Below are 20,775 nucleotides of genomic sequence, written 5' to 3' on the forward strand. Positions count from 1 at the left end.
TTGGCTCTTTGTCGCATATTTAGGAAAACGTAGGTGAACTTTTAGGTGACTGAAAAATATTTTAAGCTCCAAGCAAAGTCATACACCGCGCGGTGTTTTGCAAAGGTAAGTTGAAAACACGGACAACAAATCAGACGGTTAGACTTGGTTGCCTAGCAAATAAAGCCCCTAGACAATGGTTGACTTTTCATATCTCTTGTAGATTTGAGAATTAATTTGCGGTTGGATGGTTAGAAGAGTAGTGACATACCTAGTCCATCAACACTTTGGTGTCTACAGACTCAGTGGGAGGTAACGTTTGACACTTGTGGTCATCACTTCTGTGTATGTGTATATTTATAACCTATGCATCTGTACTTATTTCGTAAAAGATGATCTCCTGCAGATTCTTGAAAGAATTTGTTCATTTTCCATCTCAATCGGGCGGCAGTTTCTCCATCTCACTCCGGACTCCACGTACTGTGCCACAGAACCCTGGACACGGCACAAGCAGGAGAGAATGGAGAAGTGCCAAGAGCAAGGCCAAAGAGTCCTTGCCCAGTGCCAGGCTAGTGTGGACCAGGGACAGCGAAAGCGCTGGGCGTCTTGTGTTGTGCCATCTCCCGGCGATGCAGATGCCCTTCTCGGCTGGTTCTTTCATTGGTTCTCCGGAATGAGCAAGCCTCCAAAACCGCATGGTCCAAGTCGCCGGCAGATCGACAGGTTGCCGCCTGTCAGCTTCAGGTACGTCACGGACTCGACTCACACCATCCCACCGGGAGCCCCAGAGCCCCCAAACTGGTTTTATGGTTCGGCACTGCCGTGTCGGCTCCCATAGCCACCGGGTTCAATACAGGCGCTGGCAACGCTCGACACGTTAGATCAGGCACATGGGGCCGCCGTAGCAGCGACATAAAGGGATTGAAGCTTCAAAGGGATTCTATACCTTTCCCACACACACAAAAATCCTCCCACATTTTCACTCTTGCCGGTAGACACGTTCTCGTCTGCCTTTCTCCTTCTCCCGCATGAGGGCATCTCCAGCGGCGCGATGCATTTCGGACGTCGAAACGGACGCGTCGTGTCCGTTTGCGTCGGCCGAAATGGTCGAAATCGTCCGGGCGTCCGTTTGCGTCGGGTGGCTCCAGCGGCGCGACGCATAATTTTTTTGTTCATTCATGCAACCATAATTTACGTTAAAAAAAACATAAAAAAGCCATAAAGGCGTGCTAAAGAGTCTGTCGCGCCTATCGGGTCGTCGTCGGCCGACGAGGTTAATGAACTCCGGCGTCGGCCATGGAAGCTCGTACGCCGGCGGTGGAGGAGGTACCGCCGCATGGGCGGGAGGCCGTGGCCGGGGATCCCACGCCGGAGCGACGAGGCGGAGCGCGATCGTTGGAACGCGTCGGCGTAGCCGGAGGAGTCGCCGGCCTCCCTGCGTGAGCGCCGACTCCCGCAGGCTCGGATTGCGAGCCCCTCCCACAAAGCGAGCTCGTTGAGCTTGTCCTCGCGCGCCGTTGGCCGGTGCCATGGCAATGGCCTCATCCTCGGAAAGGTCCGGCGGCCGGGTCTCCGGATCCCACGCCGGCCCGCCGTCGTCGTGGTCGTAGTCGACCATGTCGACGTCCTCGTCCGCGTCCCTCCTCGTCGTCCGCGTCCTCCTCGGTCGTTCTCTTCTTCTTCTGCGGCGATCTCTCGGTCGAAGAAGTCCACGTCGCCGAGGTAGCCAGCGCGGCGGCGCGCGTCGAACTCCCACGTCCCGAATGAAATCCAGTTGTAGGAGTTCAGCGCGTACGCCTCATCCTCCCGCAGATCCGGCGGCAAGATCGCTCTGCGGCGGCGCACCTCGTCCCGCCGCTCTTGGCCCTCGCGGGGCACGGGGGGGGGGGGGGGGGCCGGCACGCGCCGCGAGTTCAGGTACCAGCCCCCCCCCGGCAAGTTCGCGTCCGGCCATGGCCCAGGCCGGTTTTCCCCCCATAGCTGCCGCGCTAGCCCAACGCGGACGTACCGGCCGACCCTTGCCTTCTTGCCGGAACGCGAGCCGCTTGCCTCCAGGTCGTTCTTCGTCTTGCGGAACGGCCGGCATTTCTTTCCCATGGCGTCGGTGGGGTGGATACTGTGGGATTTGGCAATGGTTTGGTCGTCGAAATGGACGCCGGCAGCGTCCATTTAAAAGGCTCCGACGCCATATCGCCTTCAATGGCCTGCCAGTGCAACGTCTACTAGCTGCGCACGCTCGCGGAAGCCGAGGCACGCCATTAACGCGGCCCTGCGAAGGCTGCAGCGCGCCGCCCGGAAGTAATGCCCGAAGACGAAGCAGTTGTGCCGCTACCAGGCGGGCCCGTGCGAGGACCGAGCGGACACTTTGCGCGTCCGCGCAGTGACCGCCGAGACGCAAACCTGGCGCATATTTGGGCCAGATTTGCGTCTCACTTTGCGTCGCCCCGCTGAAGGTGGTGCACGATGCATTTTCGGTCACGGCGGACACAAACGGTCGCTCAGCGTCCGTTTGCGTCGCGCCGCTGGAGATGCCCTGAATCCTTGCAGTCACTGACCGATGCCACAGCTCGGCAAGCCAGCGTGCGACGAAGAAGCCAAAGGAGATGTCAAATGAGGCTTGGGTGGAGGAGCTTCTGAGGAAGTCAATCGTGACCGACGAGCGCAACGGCCGTCACAAGGAGGCCTTCACCAAGAACAAGGTGGAGGACGTGTTTCGGGGCCCAAAGGCAATGGAATACGCTCATGCCCCAAATGGGAGAATTTCATACTACTCCGTATGATTTATTCCACACCATTTCCTGCGCGATCTGTCCAAACTGAAAGAACCCATACTATTTGTTGTCTGTGAGCAGCTAGCTAACTACACGGTACAGTAGCTGTGCCACGATTACAAGATTACAAGATCTTTAACAAAAAAACATATGTAGAGATGGATAGTTCAATGTCACTGATCTCCGAGTAGCAGAGACTTGACGATGGCGTCCGCCTTCTCGCTGTCGAGAGGGAAGAGGTGGCCGGACTTGGGAAGCTCGTGGTAGATGATCCACGGGAGCCTCTGGCTGATGTACCTCGACAAACCGACTGGCACAATACGATCCTCGGCACCGTGCCACAGGTGCACCTTCCCTTTGCCGCCGGCGAAGGGGTCCTCCAGGTCGAGCGGGCTCCAGTCCCACTTCCCGAACCCGACCATCATGTCACGGTGCAGGCTATTGTAATCCCCTTGCTGCCTTATCGTCGGCTGCGAGACAATTGACGATGCACAAACAGAGCAGAGAAATGAGCAGCCAGTTGCATCAAAGGTTTCTGAGCCAGCTTAATTAGTTATGCCAGGTGTGACTGTGTGAGTGATTCAAGCGATTCTTACGGTGTAGGTTCGCAGGCCAAGCTTCTTCCTGACCATCGCGTCTTCTTCAGACAATAGTAAAGGGCTGCGGGCGATGACGCTGGAGGGAGGGAAGAGCTTCTGGGTGTTCCACCAGTAGGTCAGCCATGGCAGATGATGGGCGACCCAGACCGCCCACTGGTCCTGCGGTGGCTGCTGGTACCAGGCGTCCCGCCACACGTTCGACGGCAAGCCGGACCACCAGTAGTTGCCCACCGGCCCGAGGATGGCCACACCGGAGAGCCTGTTCCACCACGGAGAGACAGACAGTCAGACTTGAAATCCGCTGATGTTCGCAGTTAAGAAATACAAAACGGTGACCAGCTTGTGCAACCAAGTCAAAGAATCAGCGACACACCTCCTATACAAGTGCCTTCACCTTTCACATTTGGAATGCCATTTTTTTTTTGGAAACTGAACAGTGGGTTTCCTCGCTTCATATTTTTCATTTTCTATTAAACAAAAGGGCAAAGTCTTTACAAGGTGGAGCTAGAGAATAGCACCAGAAAAGGGAAAAAAAGCTGCTAAAAGGGAAAAAAAGCTAAGTAACTAAACAAAATTCTGAACCCAAGATTGAAAACCAGAATAAGGTTTCCTTTTGGCTACGTGCACAAGCAATGCCATTTCATCCTTAAAGATCCTTCTGCTCTTATACAGATTAGGGACGATGTCCTTGAAGATGAAATCATTCTGAGAAGTCCAAATAGCCCAACAAGCCAAGACAATAATCTCCAAAGAAAAAGGCTGACCAATTTTAGTCTTGAGACTAACAATGAAGTCCATGATTGGAAACTGTTGGTCACTAGCAATAGGAGGAGTCCACCCGGACAAATATATTGCCAACACATAACAGCAAAAGGGCAAAGTGAAGAAAAACATGATTGCGGGACTCCACTGGTGCAGAATTACACATTGCATGAGGACAATCAGCCAAGAAACAATTCTTTCTTTGCAGTACCTGCCTGTAGTAGTAACCAAAAGAACACTTTCTGCTTAGGTTGACCGCAGGATTTCCATATCCATTTTAGGACAGGCAGGTAATGTGCACTGATCTACAACTATTTTATATGCAACTGATACCTTGAAGGAGACATCACTCCCGAAGGCCAACCATTTATCTAAGTCATCAGACACTGGGAGATCCACCAAAGGATCTTATAAAATGTGTAACTCTGAGAAGGTTTCATTGGACACAGGCAAATAAAAGTGATAAGAAAGTTGATCCAGGGACCTGACTTGAAACACTGACACATTCTCATTCTCAGAGAAAGATAAGAGATGTGGGAGCTGCCTACAAAGGAGATCAGTAGACCACCTGTCTTGCCACAATAGAACTGAAGAAAACCAATTGATCACTGGGAAATATCCTTGAAAGTACCCAAGCATTTGAGACAATCTCTCCACCAAAAAGAAATTTCTCTAGACTTTGATGGTGGCAAAGCATTGAAGCAATAATTTCCCAAACCAACTTGACTGAAGGCAGATTAGCTCGATTATAGAACTTGTGAAGGTGCTTCATCAGCAAACATGAAATAAATACGTCTCTTGAGGCTAATGAATCTTCCATGGCCTCGTTGCTTATCCCCGTGTCATGACATGTTGGTAGATGAAGATTATGTTGGGGAAAGGAAACGCCTGGAATGTCATGGCTTCCTTGCTTATCCTCATGTCCTAAGAAGTTTGGAAAGAGCAGAATGCTAGGGTGTTCGGCACAACCACCTCTATCATTATTTCAAAGATCAAAGATGAGGCTAGGATGTGGAGCACCGCCATGGTGAAATTCTTGAGTTAGTTAATTTTGAGAGAGTGGACCTTTATGTGAAGTTCTAGGACTTGTCCTAGGCATTTATTCTAACGAGAAATCTAACTCTTGGCTGACCACTGTGTGACTTACAGCGTGCTCACGCGCCGCGGCCGCGCGATTCCGATCGGACGGCTCCCATCTTCCTCCCTCTCACGTGGTGGGGACCCACGGCCACATAGACAGACGCGCGTCGTTTCCGGTACACGCGTCGATTCAAAATCGCCGCCCCGAAGAGAGAGAAACCAAATCCCAGTCGCTCCCCTGCAAGCTCGCAGCAACGTCGTCGCCGGCGGCCGATTCGCTCGGTGAACCTCGTCGCCGGCGGCTGAGAGGTGGTCTCTGCATCTCCAATCGACGTATCGAAGAGGGGTGGGTGGATTTGGTAGTTCCGGCGGCTTGAAGGGAGAGGTGGTTTCCGGCCTCGTCTTCCTCGCACCAACCTCGTCGCCGGCGAGCGATTCGCCGTGGTTTCCGGCTGAGAGGTGGTTCTCTGCATCTGCGAATCTTCATATCGAAGCGGGATTGGGTGGATTTGGTAGTTCTAGTGGCTTGAAGGGTGAGGAATTTCGTGGCCGTCTTCCTCGCACCAACCTCGTCGCCGGCGACGATTTCGCTGCGGGTTCCGGTGAAGCGTGAAGAGGCGGAGGTTCCTCTGCAACTTCGACCCTCCGTATCGAAGCGGGTGAGTTTCGATTTGCCATTTTCCTGCCATATTATCCACTTGATTTCATTTCTCGAACTGCAGTAGTCGTCGCCGGCCATGATTCGCTCGTATTTTTCGGGCGTAGATTAGTGAGGCGCAACCTATGTTCATCCGGGACGACCCCTCTCGCTTTTGTGCTCACGAATTTCTGACCCTCGGCCATCTTCATCGTTTTTGTAGGGATTTCATCTTCGATCAACCTCGCACTGCAGTCCTCGTGGGCGTCAAGTTTACCTCCAAGTTCACCTCCAACCTATGATTTGACTTCCTTCCAAGTTCGTCCAGGAAGTGTGTTCAGGTTCACAAGGTAATCCATGGTTGAGTTCAAGTTTTGGTGTGTTTTCAGCATCCATGTTTTTAACCTGCCGCATTGTACTCAGCAATGTTTAGTAATCCATCTGACTTGAACTATGAAATTGTAGAAGTAATTATGCAATGAAGAAGTATTTGGTGTCGCTGCAGGGTTAACTTATGTTCTATACATGCTTTTGTAAACTTAGTTAGAAGTAACTAACTGTTTTTTAATTGTTTCAAGTAACATAAAGATGTTTTGATTTTGTAGAAGTAACTCATTGTTATTTTGTGCTTCTGGCAAGTAACTCAATGTTTTTCATTGTGGGAGAAGTAGAACCGTATCATAGGCATGTGTGTTTCAGGTAGATGTACATAACATTATAAGTTACTTTTGTAGATTCAGCATTAGGTGGTGTTGTTAGGATTTTTGTCCGAAGTAACTATGTTGCCTACTCCTTTTTTGAAGTAACTCGTGTGTTTTTATGAAGTTGAATGAAAAGTAAACTGAATTTGATTTGAGAATTTGATAATTCAGTGAACTTATTTTTTTTGTTTACGGATTCACTACATGAATGTTATTTTTGCTGAATGTTACTTTGCCTTTTGTCGGTGGTTGCTTTTTTCGCTCCATTACCGTGCTAACAATCGGGATCATTATGACGCCTTCGTAAGTTTAGTTATTCTTGTGCTTCTTTTTATTAGGTACTTGTTTTGTGTTTAAGGTTTTCATCCAAGTAATCCAAATTCTGTTCATGTCATGCGGAAGAATGTTAAAACACCAAGGTACTGGTCACCCAAAATTTAAGAATCTAAGGAAAAGGTTGCGGTACAAGCACAAAAAAGAGGACTCCGAGAGATGTTCCAGATGTTGAGAAACAATTACCTTCAGAGGTTCATAGTGTACCCAAAGATGTTGAAAAACAACTTCCAGGAAAAAGGAAAAAAAAGGTAAACATGCTGGTTTGATGTAACTTTCTTCCTGTCTGCAGGCTTGTTTTTGTATGTACTGGTGTTTGACATGCTGGTGCTTTTATGCAGCAATTGTTTTTTAACAGAGCATCCCCAATGAAAGTTGTTAAACTATACAAGAGTCAAAATGCAAGTCATCGTCAATTTATTTCAGATAATGGGTTTGGCAGTTTTACGGGCATAAAATGTTCAAAGTTGCACCCAGATCTCTCCAACTACTTGATGGGCAGCTTCAACCATGAGTCATGCTCTCTTGATTTTCCCGGCAGAGGAAGCATTCCAATAACAGATGAAGTTGTCAAAAAGGTTCTTGGCTTACCATTGGGAAAATATCCTGCTCTATACACAGTGGATTCTGAAGCTACTTCATTTGTTATGAATACCCTTGGTTTCGGCAATGGAAAGCAACCAAAGTTGGCAGATGTCGAGACTAAGCTGAAGGCGATGGTAAAAGGCGATGATTTGTACTTTATGACATGGGTGATGTATGTTGTCTGCTCTGTGCTAGCTCCAACTACTGGTACTAGAGTTTGTCCCAAGTGCTATCCAGCTATAATGGATCCATCGAAGATAAAAGACCTCAACTGGTGTCGATTTGTGATCACTGTCCTCATTGAGACAGCGAAGGCAAAGGGAGTTAAAAATCCATTCAAAGCTTGCATGGCATTTTTGGAGGTGAGCATATTTAACTTCGTACTATCAACTTGTATTACATGTTACATCTCTTTCTATTTTTTCATCTCGCTTCTTTTTGACATGCGGATTCTTTACATTGACTCACCTGGATACCGAAGATATCAATGTCGGTCGGGATGGTCCAAGAATATGTGCCTGGGATAACAAATCGGCAACTCAAGCTATCGAACAAGACTTGAATGATGACGGGTCTTTTGGAAGATTACCTGTAAGTTACTTCGAAGATTTCATGCATTTTTACTTCTTTTTTTATCCTGTTCATTTTTAACTAATTTTCCATGTTTCCTTCCTCAGCTGAAGAAATGTTTCAGGACCACTGGTGTGTTGATGCTAAGCACACCCATTATGATTGAGAACTTCGTTAAGGCAAATGCGCCCTCAGATTGCGGAGAAGAAGTAAGCTCAACCACATCACAAGCATTTTTCCAACTTTTTAAACCTGTTTCTTACCATGTTTCCCTACATCCTTGTATTCTAACTATGTATATTGTCTTCCGAAAATAGGAAATCTCAAGGTATAGGGAAGCCGCACAAGAGATGTATAGCGAAATTGATGCAGCAATTGCAAAGTTCTCGATGAAAGTTTCAACCATTAATACCGCTAAAAAACGAAGAAATCTTCAACCAGATCTAAACCATCTTCAAGAGGTCCAACCGAGAACAAGACTCGACAGACAATTTTCGGGAGAGGAAACCGATGGTTCGGATTCGATCACCAAGTCAACTTGTCTAGGTTTGAAAGCGAAAGTGAAGGCGAAGGAAGCAAGGAGAATGCATATGGCAGTGATTATGATGATTTTGTCTGTGTTCCCAGGAAGAGGAAGATTTGCAATCGAGTTGTGCAGCAGAAGCGTCAATCAGATGAATTAGGAAGAAATGATGCGTTTCCTTGCAAGGTGGTTCAGTCACATGTACTCAAAGAACTGACAAAAGCACCAGAAGTGGTTTTGCCTGCACCACAACTACTGGATGACAACATAGCTCCAACAGCGGATGACACAACTTGCCAGCTGCCAAGGCCAAGCAAACTCAAACAAAAGAAGAAGATCAAGGCTGCCAATGTGAACTCCGATGCGATGACCGAACGGATGATAGCACCGAAGTAGTTTGTGTTCCACAACGAGCATCAAGACGAGTGTTGGTGCAACTAATGTCACAACTACGAAGATGCCAAGGCCAAGCGAACCCAATGGAAACAAGAAGAGGAAGTCCGCCGATGTGAACTCCGATGCAGAACCGTCTAACAAGGCGGCAAGATATGTGATTCTTCCTGAGGAAACCAGAGGGACACCAGTTGGGGATTGCGCACAAGAATCTCACGGCAATGAGATGCAAGTGGAAGAAAAGGTTGCCATATCTGCTCTGGAAAACTTGAGATTGTATGCTTCTGATTCACAGTCAAGTAATGATCTTATTGGATGTGAAGTGAGTGCACATCCAACTACGACTGAGTCACGAACACTTGCATTACCGGGAAGAGGATGCTTGAAGCAAACCGAGGATCGGTCATCTCGTGCATGCCATCGGAAAAGTAACAAGTTACTTGTCCGGCCTATAGACATGTCCGATGCGAGAACCATTCACGCCAAGTTGACTGATGCCCCTCTCGAAGGATCCGTTGCATCTGCTCGTTCATGCTTCGAAGAGGCATCTCTTACAAAGAAATCGATGTCTTGGGCAGCCGACGCGAGTGGTCAATCTTAATCAACGAGTGCATACCACCTGTTCATCCTATCAAGGACTTGCATATCGCCCAAGAAAATGAAACTACAACATTACCTTTGATTACACCTATCCTGCAGAAGGGAAGCCCAACCACCATTGCTAGAAGGCCTGTAACCAGATCAATGTCTCCATTGAAGGCAGCAAGTTCTACCAATACTGATGTCATTCCAGTTACCAGATCAAAGTCGTGTCTGAACCCAATGTTTATTTCCAGAGAAAACGCCAATGTAGAAGAAGGAAGATATAGTCCTCACACTGGAAATAACAACAACGACACTACTACTCCTGGTAGCCATGGAAACTTTGAAGTGGCGACTAGCATACAAGGGAAGAAAACATTCGGCCTACTCGATGACATGACAACAAAGAAGCCTGATTTACACATCACTGCATACAAGGACAGACAAAGTTTATGGCTGCCCGGGGAAGCAGGATCATTTGATCTGGGGTTTGATAGTCCAAACAAAGAAAATGATAAAGGTAAAGAAGAGGTTGTCATTGGGCTCCCTGTGATTACTTCAAGCAATGAGGATGAGTTCTATGGACCAGTGAAGATTATGAAATGCTTGCAGCCATGGTTGGCGAGAAGTATTTCCCAACAAGCAGCTGCACTTTGAATGTTACTTCAGTTGAGGACACTGCAAAGCAGAAAGTAACTTCTGAACATGTAACTTCAGAGGGAACATCTAGTAAAACTCCTATTCCTCAGGCTCACAAGAAAAGAGTAATAAAGCCAGCAAAGACGCAGTTATCTCCATATGTTCGGCGGGGCAAAAAAGCCGAAGAAACTATTACAAAGGAATCAATTGACATGTACAACCGAATATGTATGCATGGATCGAAACGGAAGACACATCCGAAGGGTCACCCGATAGTTGATTATGGAACATATTTTGCTCATGTCCCGCATTTTGCTCGATTCGGTCCAACTTCGAAGGTTTGATAAGTAATTCAACTATGGAGGTTGGATTACATGTTCTCTCTAAAGAATTGGAACCACAGAAAAAATGTGTGATGCCTCTCATCATAGCTGTAAGTGTTACATATTAGAACCCCCTCACCTTTTTAATATCCATGTTTAGTAACTCAAAGCCATTTGTAACTAGGTGTTGTCTGTAGCTAACCTGTATACCTCTCATCAAATGTAACTCTGTTAAATTTTTGAGAAGTAACTCTGTTAAATGTAACTAACAAGTACATATGTTTTCCAAAGTTACACATCTGTTTTACATTTTGAGAAGTAACTCTGTTGAATTTTATTATGTACATGATAACATGTTAACCTTTTTTAAAAGATCATAATAATATCATTTTAGGCTACTTCAAATCCTCGATCTATTTTCTTGCTATTCTTGCCGACTAGAACAAATTGCGAGACCATGTCTTCACCGGCAAGGACATTAAGAGGGTGTTTTCATTCACGGAGAATAACCGTCTTGACCACAAAGAGCAGAGTTACATAAACTACTTTTTTCCCTCCACGAAAGTCTGTTTTGCTTTTTTAACTTCCAAGCTGTGTTTGACAGAGTTACATATGCGAGTCATGTTTCCTGTACTACGAGAACTTATCTACTATCGACGATCCAAAGTACTTTTGTGGACACTACTACCTAATCAACCTCAATCTCAAGGCTGAGAGGTTCGAAATTTTTGATTCCTTGAGGAATCTTGGGGACAAGAAGCTCAAGAAAGATAGTGCAATCATAATTGATTCTGTTAAGACTCTCTGGGCCAGAAACTATAAGCAGTCAAATGTATCAATTCAAAACTACGAAACGATTTACATCCCATCTCCTAAACAACTTACAACGTAAGTTACCTCATATTTTCTCTCTTTTTTGTCTACATTTTTTCAGACATTTGCATTCTAGCAAAACTTTCAAAAACTAACACTGTTTTTGCATTTCCTTGTTGTTGTAACACACGGTAGTTGTGATTGTGGATACTCAATGTTGAAATGCATTGAGTTATGGGATGGAAGAAAGTTGGGTCATTTCGACCAAAAGGAAATGCCACTATACAGGATGCAATACAGCTTCAAGTGGCTTGACTGGTGGGAGAACAAGATTTCATGGCGAAACAAGTTCAAAGCCAAAAAATGACAAGTTTTACAAAATGGTAATACTTCCTGCTTATGTTTTTTCCCAAATCATTTTTGTGTCTTCTATTTATGCAAGACAACACGGTTAACCGAGTGTTATGCTTCTGGTCATACAATGCAAATCAACATATATATCTTTTCACTTGGGAAACACAAAGTAGTTTTCAGTAATCTCAATACTAGAAAATGAAACAGAAGTAAACACCACTAATCTAAACACCCTGCATCTTCAATAAATATGTCTCAAGCAGTACAAGAAACTTTTCTTCTACTTCTCATGTGCTGACACAATTTTTTACTTCCTCATCATTGGAAAAGCTGAATAATTGGTGTCTTCTCTTTCATTGCAATCTTAGATGGACAATCTTTTGGATTATGCAAGCTTGACCCACAAATTGTACATTTTGTTGGTTTTGCGGAGTTTAAGATGTAGTCCACTCTTCTTCCTCTTCTCCTCCGGCCTCCCTTTTATTACTTGTCAAAGGTGGATCCCTAGCTTTCTTGTTTACATGCATATTATGTTCGGCACCAACGGTTGAGCTGCTAGGATTTTACGTAGTTTCGGCATGTTACGCACATGGAGGAACTGTTTCCTTCGCTTCTTTTTTCTCTTCAATGCATCTGCCGCTTGTTTCTTCATTGCTTGAAAATTCAGCTTCCATTGCACGCATATGTTTCCTAGCCACTTCATCTGTTTTTTCGAAGCACATGCATTAAGCGCTAGTTTCGCGAAATCTTTAGTGAGGTTACCATAGCGAAGTAACCTCATTTCCTTCCTAGACAATTTGCCCGCTGGCATTTGCTGGGGTTCAGTCTGAGGAATATGTATGTCGGGAGGGGGAATTGACCACCTAGGTAGAATGTAACGTTGTGGCATTACTTCTACTTTACCAACGATGAGACATAACCTTTATTATATGGCAACAAATCAACCCATCTCTAGTAAATTTGCGGCATTCACAACCGTATTCATCTTGCTCCAGCATTTGCAGGTGATCCTGTAATTCCTTGCTCCATAACCAAACACTGCATTTCGATTGGAGAAACCTCAAACAATGAAGGATTAATTTGCTCGTATGTTGTAGGATGTAAATTTCTTCAACTCAAGTTGAAATCGCTCGAATATGGGTAGTGTGTATATGGATAGTACTTGCTCCTCCATTGGAAAGTCACACCAAGTTTTTAGAGTTTTGTCCTCACCCATAAATTCATGTGAATCTTCGGTAATATCTATCCTCTCTTGTAACTTCATGTATTGTTTGAAGAAACGTAGCGAGGCTTGCATTTGGGTCAACATATTTCTTCGGAACCGCATTGAATCCTTCACTCTGCGAGCGATAGTTTGTAGGAAAGGGAAGAACCTATCCATAAAGTAAGCCGGGACAAATTTAGCTCTAATTTCATATAGGGAAGCAAGGTCTGTGTTGTCCGATACACCATGCCTCTCAATCATCTCTCCCCATCGGTTCTCAAACTCGACAGGTGTCAGGCTATAGTCAACAATTTCATTGAACTCCCTTCGTAGTTCCTCATGCTTCGCCATGAAAGGGCCGAGAGGGGATCCTTGTGCATTTTGCATTATATGCCACCGACAGTTCCTATGGCACAAGTTAGGAAACATTTCCTGGATGGCAGTAGTAATAGCAGCATCCTGGTCAGTGATGATATTCAGAGGGTGTAAACCATCCATAGCATCCAGGAACTGCTCAAACAACCAGACAAAGTTACTTATCCTCTCATTCCTCAAGAAGCCACATCCCAACTGGATTGTCTGCCCATATCTGTTAATTCCAATAATGGGTGCACACGGCATCTTATAAGCATTTGTCATGTATGTAGTGTCAAAGGATATGCAGTCATTGTAATTCTTGTAAACTTCTCTAGTGGGTCCATCGACCCAAAATATATTTTCAATCTTGTCCTCACTATCAAGTTTGTATTTGTAGAAGAAATTTGGATCTTCTTTCTTCGGTTCCTCAAAGTAACTAAGAAGCTCGGTATGTCTTTCACATTTTGCTTCTCATCTATACTTGCCATGTAGTTGCTTATTGTCTTCGTGTCATAAGGAACTGCTTTCCTGTTCCATAAAGCTCGGACATGATGTCCATTATTCTTCCTGCTTGAGAGGTTAACACCGTCTAACGGATCAATGAACTTCTTTTCTTCTTTTGGTATCTTCTTGTGTGATCGTAAATACTTCTTCAAACCAAGCTTCTTGATAGTTTCATGAGTGTGCTCTTCAATGAACTGTGTTACTTCCCATATTGAACCCTTCCTTTTTACACGCATTTTAGCTTGACAGGTTAGTCCGTATCGTGATTGCTCTGTTCCTCAACTTCACTGCCTCGGTCTCTTCCTTCAGTGAATTAGTTCCAGACTTGTTGCACACAAACAAGTACTTGTCCTTACGCTTGTCCAATACCGAATTTCCGGAAGAACTCATCTTCATAGAGAAACCAACATGTTCGGCATACCTGTTGTAGTGCACTTTAGCAGCCTCCCACGTATCAAATTTCATCCCTAGGTATGGTTTACGTGGTGCAAATCCTTCGGCGTTGATCGCACCTCGCCATCACCGCCACTTTCTTCACTAGACGGCGTTTGACCAGTCGGAGCACCATCAGTAGTATCATCTACTGACATGAATCCAGAATTAGCACCAGTACCATCTACTGATGCGCCTTGGACTGGTGCTTCAGTTCCATCTGGTTCGATGAAGTCATCATCGCTAGGCGGATGGTTCAGGTCAATACCGTGCGGAGTTAAACCAATCCATTGCCTCGCAAAGAAGAAACAAGTTAAAACATTTTTTTGTTACTTCACCCATGTTTGGCATCAAATCAAACCAGCAAAGGGCAAATTACTTCTTCACATTGTTTGATTAACAAGCATCAGCTACAAGTACTGTTTTATGGTTCTTACACCCTGTTTTTTCTTTCTTTTTTCATGCAGATATCATTCATGCCTACATCAGTGTTCCAAGAGCGCCATGTTTGTTTTACTGGTTGAATACTTCCTGCTGTCTACAAGATCAACACAACCAGGTCCTCAGCTTGCAACTCCCTGATGGCTTCTACAGAATTCAAAGTTCATCATCTAGATTACTTCCTGAAGGCTAGATTACTTCTACTGACTTTGGTACAGAAAACTCAGCAGGAACTGTGAGTAACATGTGAGTAACATGTGAGTTCCATCCAGTATGTAACTTTTTTGGCTGTGGTGGATCTGGATGAAACTGCTACAACTGGATGGAACTGGTAGATGAATACTGGTAGTACTAGATGGAACTTGGATGAATTTGAATCATGTTTTTGTCTTTTGTTTACCTTTCTTACTTCTCTGGGCGTCGTCCGGATGAGCAGCTCTGTTGTGTTACTTCTCGAAGATGCGGGGATCAATTCATGGAGGTTCTAGGGTTTGCCTCCCCTTCCTGCTGCCTCCTCTTGCTGTCGGCGAGCTGTGGAGAAACAGGGGAGGAAGAAGAACCCGAGATCCGGTTAGGTAGGATCCTTTTTTCTGTGTTTCTGTAGATGCTTCCCGTCGAGGCAAAAGTAACCTGTGTTGCTTTCTTCGTTGTCTTTTTACGTGGGCTGTGTGGTCCCGTCACTTTCCTTTTGGGGAAAGAAGGAAAAACGCGTTTTGCCCCTAATGGGCTGTCTGAACTGACCACCGGGGTAGGCCCAATAGTGGTTGACCACTGTGTAGTCAGCCCCTTATTCTAAAACTTAAATCAACGAAATGGCAAATCTTTGCCTTTTCCAAAAAAAAAATATCTTGATAAATTCAGTATTCTGTGTTACCTGTGTGGGATGTACTTGAGGCAGCTCCACATAATCTCGCCGCCCATGGAGAAGCCAATGAGGTGAAACTTAGGACCAAGCTTCAGGTTGTCGGCAAGCTCCTCAATGTCGAGGGCAATGCTCTTCTCACTCGGAGCAGGGTCTGGGTCACTCTCAGCGTATCCAGGCCGGTCAAAGGACAGGAGGTAGATGCCCAGCTCTTGTGCCACCTCCTGCACCAGATTTCAATCCATTACATGGCAATCACTCCATATCAGCTTGAACTAGATTGTTCATTCTGTAAAATGATTCTTGAGATAGTCTCCCTCGGTTCAATTTTATAAGATGTTTTAGATATTTTAATATATATATACTAGATACAGACCGAAATGAGTGAACCTAATAAAGTGAATCTACACATTAAGAAAATCTAAAATGTCTTATAATAGTAAATGGAGGGAGGAGTCAGTTAACAATATGTACCGGGGAAATCGGAAGCGCGTCGTATCGGCAGGAGTAGAACCCATGAACAAAGATGACCTTGTACTTGGCCTTCATCCTTTGGACGCCGGATTCTAGGTATGCCAGATGCCTACCGTCTTTGAGCTTTGTTCGTGGTGCTGTAACCGGGGGGCCATTCAGCGAGCCACAGATTATCGGAGGTGGAGGCTGAAACTGCTGGTAGAACAGAGCCGACAGGGTCACAAGCAGAACTATGGAGAGCTTCGTCGCCATACCTGCGAAATGAAAAATAAACACCTGAAATTGGTTTTGTGTCATTTTCGACTGGGACTTCCAATCCAATATTTCATCACTTCATCAATAATCCACTCAGTCCGTACACATGAGGTTCAACTAAGAAGATAACAGAGGCTTTATGTGTAAAGAGTACCAGTACATAACTAGCGATATTGCTTAGGCATTCTGAAACCGAGCAACTATTTTACTCCTCTAGGAAGCAACTAGCTACAGTATATATATTATGGAGGCTATAAAGAGTCAACCGACACACTGGCGTACGCTTCTGAAACCGAGCAATATTTTACACCGGAAGCAACTAATAAATAGTTTGCACGGAATCCAGGATTTATGTAGGCGAATAATTTTCTAGTGGCGCTGAAAAATGCAAAGGACGGGGAAACTACGATGCTATGAATTTGTAGCAGGAATCGGATTAAGTTTTGCGACTGCTTGAGACGATTATCAGATCAAACTTGCATACAGAGCAGAAAGCACAATGAAGCACTACGCAGCCGGAGGCAACGAACACAAGCAAGCAAGGCATTCTTCTGCGGGGAACAGATGCGGACTTCACTTGTGGCCGAACAATCTCGCGAATCAAGTCATCATTCGCAGTTACAGTATCCGCGCAGGAACATGAGCAAATCCAGCAATACTCGCGTAAGAACAAAAGAAACAAGGCACAATGATACGACAGCAACAACCGCGCAGGCACGAGCGTAAAGAAACAAGGCACAATAGAGCACGGAGAGGGTGCGTACCAGCGGAGGCCGGCGGTGATGCCGGAGGCCGCTTTCTGGCCGACTCGGCCATCGATCGGCTGCGTCGGTGGCCGGGGCCGGCGGCGGGGAGGAGAGCAAGCAAGTTCCACGAGTAAACGGCCGTCGCCCCTTCCCGTCCGTCTGTCCCGCTTGCGCCGCTTCCCTACCAGTGGGTTCCACTTCCACAGCATCCTGTTGGCCCCACGTCAGGAAACGCGCAGACCAGCCGGACCACTCGGTAAAAAAAATGGGTTCAGAGCATGTCTAGCCTTGTTCTCCAAAGCATCCTTAAACAGTGCCGAATCAAGCACGTGTTTCCTTCGTGTCGCGTTTGGGGGATGTCGCTCTTCAGCCGCATCCCCCAAACGCCGCCTCCAAACAGAAATTCAAAACATTCATATTTAAAAGAGATTGTTTCTGTTGAAGTCATCGCCGCGATCAAAGTACTGGACGCGCGATCATATTACAGACCGGTGGTGCAAGCTAAAACATAAATTACAAGAAGGGGTTTGGTGACTCCGACGGTGCATCCTGAGTCAGTGTAGGCCCGTCGATCACGACGACCTCGTCGTGACCTGCTCCGTCATCGACGCCGACGCAGATGTCGATGCCGCTGACGCAGCGTCTGCTGGTGCCGGCTCTTGCTCCGGGGGTTGGGTTGCTGCCGCTGCCTCGATCGCCGTCATTTTTGAAAAGACATGGATGTCATCTAGAAGAGGGGGTGAATATGCGGTTTAAAACTTTTACGAGATGGACTTAACAAATACGGAATAAAACTAGAGTTACTTTATCAAGGCCAAAGCCTATATACTATGGTTCACCTATGTGCATCAATAACTTATGGTAAGCAAAACAAGCAACTATGTGATAGCAAGATATATAACTTCAAGCATGATGGCTATCACAAAGTAAAGAGCTCGGGTATAGAGATAACCGAGACACGCGGGAGATGATGATTTATCCCGAAGTTCACACTCTTGCGAGTGCTAATCTCCGTTGGAGAGATGTGGTGGCTTAGTGCTCCCGAATGCCACAAGAGGCCTCACCTTGAGGTGTGGTTGATGCACACCAACGCCACCAAGGTCTCACCCTAAGATGTGATAGTCACACCACACACCGAGCGCCACGAAGGCGCCTCACCTTATTCTCCGGTGACCCTTGCCACAAAGGCCTAGGTCACGGTTCCACTAAGGGATTTCCTTTGAGGCGGAAATCGAACCTTACACAAAGCTTGGGGCACACATCCACAACTTAATTGGAGGCTCCCAAGAAATCACCACAAAAGCCTCAAAACCGTCTAGGGTTCCAAGAACCCAAGAGTAACAACTTTCTTGCTTTCACTTCCACGAATCACCGTGGAGAGCTCAAACCGATGCACCAAATGCAATGGCAAGAACACCACAAAGATGCTCAAGTCCTTCTCTCTCAAATTCCAACAAAGCTACACAAGCTATTGGGGGAATAAGAGAGAAGAACAAATAAGAGGAGGAACACCAAATTTCTCCGAGATCTATATCTAATGGATTCCCCTCACAAAGAGAGTGATTTGATTGGTCAAGATGTAGATCTAGATCTCCTCTCTCTTTTCCCTCAAATAGGTGAAAGAATCATGAAGGGATTAGAGGGAGAGGAAGCTTCTCAAGGTCAACAATGTAGTAGAGAGAGTAGAAGAAGCAACCAGCCCAAGGAGGAAGAAGGGGGTCTTATATACCCCCTCCCAATGAAAGATGACCGTTTGGGACCTCCCGGGTCGGATTATCCGCCCTCGGGCTGGATTATCCGCCCACTGGCTTCGAAAAACAGCTAAGGACTTAAGAGAACTACTCGCAGTAAGGGGGTCGTATATTTGGCTGGATATTTTGAATCAGTGCCGGATTATCCGCCCCCGAAAACTGTAGAAACACCAAAACGAGAATGAGCATAACTTGAGCATCCGGACTCCAATTTTAATGATCTTGGGCTCGTTTCGAAGCTAGTAACAAGATATACAAGATCATGCAGGGAACCATCATAGTACATAAAGGTAGGATAGAAAAAAATGATGAAATATTTGACCTATCTAAAAAAGATATACCGGTAAAACCTACAACCTCGAAAATGCAACAAGTTGCCCGTGCAAAAATCATTCTCGATGAACTAGAGATTGTCATGAGAATAATCACAAGATCTAAAACATCACATGGATAAGATCCAAATAAAAACCAAGAAACATGATGCAAGGATGCAAAGATTTGAGCTCTCCGAAGGATACGCTCGAGTTACTCACTCGAGAGTCCTCTTGATAGTACGACAACTAAACTATAAACCGGTCTCCAACTACACCATGAGACCGGTAAGAAAGAAACTCTATCAAGATCAAACCTTAACCTTGTGCGTTCCTCTTGAGCTCGATGACGACGATCCTGGCCGCAGCAAGATGGAACGCCTTTCTTTCCACCATGGGAGAGCTTCTTATTCGGATCAACTTCACATATCCATGATCACCATATGGATGACAAGCTTCAAAAATATGATCTCTTCGAGTTGGCTCATCTTGTACTTGCACTTCCTTTCTACATTCGTCATCATGTTGATGTCTTGAAGTTAACTTTAAGGACGCACTTCATCTTCATCTTCAGGACATACTTGATCCTTGATATTCTTCATCAATTTCTTCTTACTGGAACCTTGAAGCCAACATATGGTTCAAGCATTGCCTATGGACCACTCCTACAAATATAACTCAATGCAAACATTAGTCCATAGGGATTGTCATCAATTACCAACATGCACTTTCAATCTCCCCTAGTTTGGTAATTGATGAGAACCTCTTTCAGATGGTTTATATAAGGAATTTAAGTAACAAACAAGTTTAATAGATAGTGCAAACTCCCCCATAATACATGCACGTGTGAATGAACTTGAATTTCATTGCATACACTGGCATTCAAAGCCTAGTGGAGTTTCCTCTAAATATTCAACTATGCAAAGCAATAAGATGCAATGCAAGAAAGGCACATGCTTAAGCAGAAAGCAAGCTGGAATACCGTAGCGAGACTTTTTATTTCTCCGTTTTCTTTTTTTGGCTGTGTGCCTCCATACTATCATCTGCATAGTGTGTTGTTGCACAGACTGGGTGTAATTGGTATCTCTCGATATTAATATATTCCCTTAATCAAAAAATAGATAAAAAATCCCCACCCGTCAAAATATCCCCACGAGGTCAACGACGAGCACCTTTGCCCGGTATTAGCCCTTGCCGGCGGCTCCACTGCTTGATGCCTCGCATCAGGGGCGCATCCATGCTGAAGTTCGCCATGGGAGAGGGGCGTGGATCTCGTCGATGTCTTCCTTGTCTCCCTTGCGTTCATCCGCTCCCACGCCCTTGGTGGAGTGGATGACAACGGGGATGATGGGGGCAAGCTCAGTCGAAGGAGTTCCTCTGCCCTGTCTCTGCCACGCTCGCTGCACCATAGTTGTACCAGAAGCTCCTCCTAGTGCCGCGGGGTGCCGCGCTGCCAGGGGTGCAAGCCGACACTGCCGCGAGCACCCACGCGGGCTCTTATTGGCCGCCGTTGGGCATGAGCACATGCGCTCGTTGTTGCCTTGGGCCAGGGATACTTGCCCATCCTATTCGTTCTCACATATTTAAAAGTCTGTCAAGGTTTGGATTATTTCAGGGTTGCACATGGTGTACACATTGTTGGAAGGACCTTAAAGAATGTCCAAGTTTTAAGAGGACCACGAGGCCTACAAGAAGACATTGCGTGGAAGCAAGCATGCCAAGGAATCAACAATCAACCATGTGGGTCGGCCAAGATGGCACGCATAAACCAAGCTAAGACATGAATCGTGATGT

The 20,775-nt window shown here is 45.9% G+C and overlaps 1 protein-coding gene across 1 annotated transcript; it reads right to left on the minus strand.

Moving 5' to 3' along the window:
* Positions 1-2,796: 2,796 nt before the first annotated feature.
* Positions 2,797-17,005, minus strand: LOC124669925. Its single transcript, XM_047206459.1, has 5 exons — positions 16,938-17,005; positions 15,919-16,172; positions 15,457-15,668; positions 3,347-3,608; positions 2,797-3,220 (listed from the first exon to the last, which is right to left on the minus strand). The coding sequence occupies exons 1-5, from the start codon at positions 16,987-16,989 to the stop codon at positions 2,924-2,926; spliced, it is 1,077 nt and encodes a 358-aa protein (XP_047062415.1). The 5' UTR covers positions 16,990-17,005; the 3' UTR covers positions 2,797-2,923.
* Positions 17,006-20,775: the final 3,770 nt, after the last annotated feature.

This window comes from Lolium rigidum, chromosome 7 (assembly GCF_022539505.1).
Source record: "Lolium rigidum isolate FL_2022 chromosome 7, APGP_CSIRO_Lrig_0.1, whole genome shotgun sequence".
NCBI lineage: Eukaryota > Viridiplantae > Streptophyta > Magnoliopsida > Poales > Poaceae > Lolium > Lolium rigidum.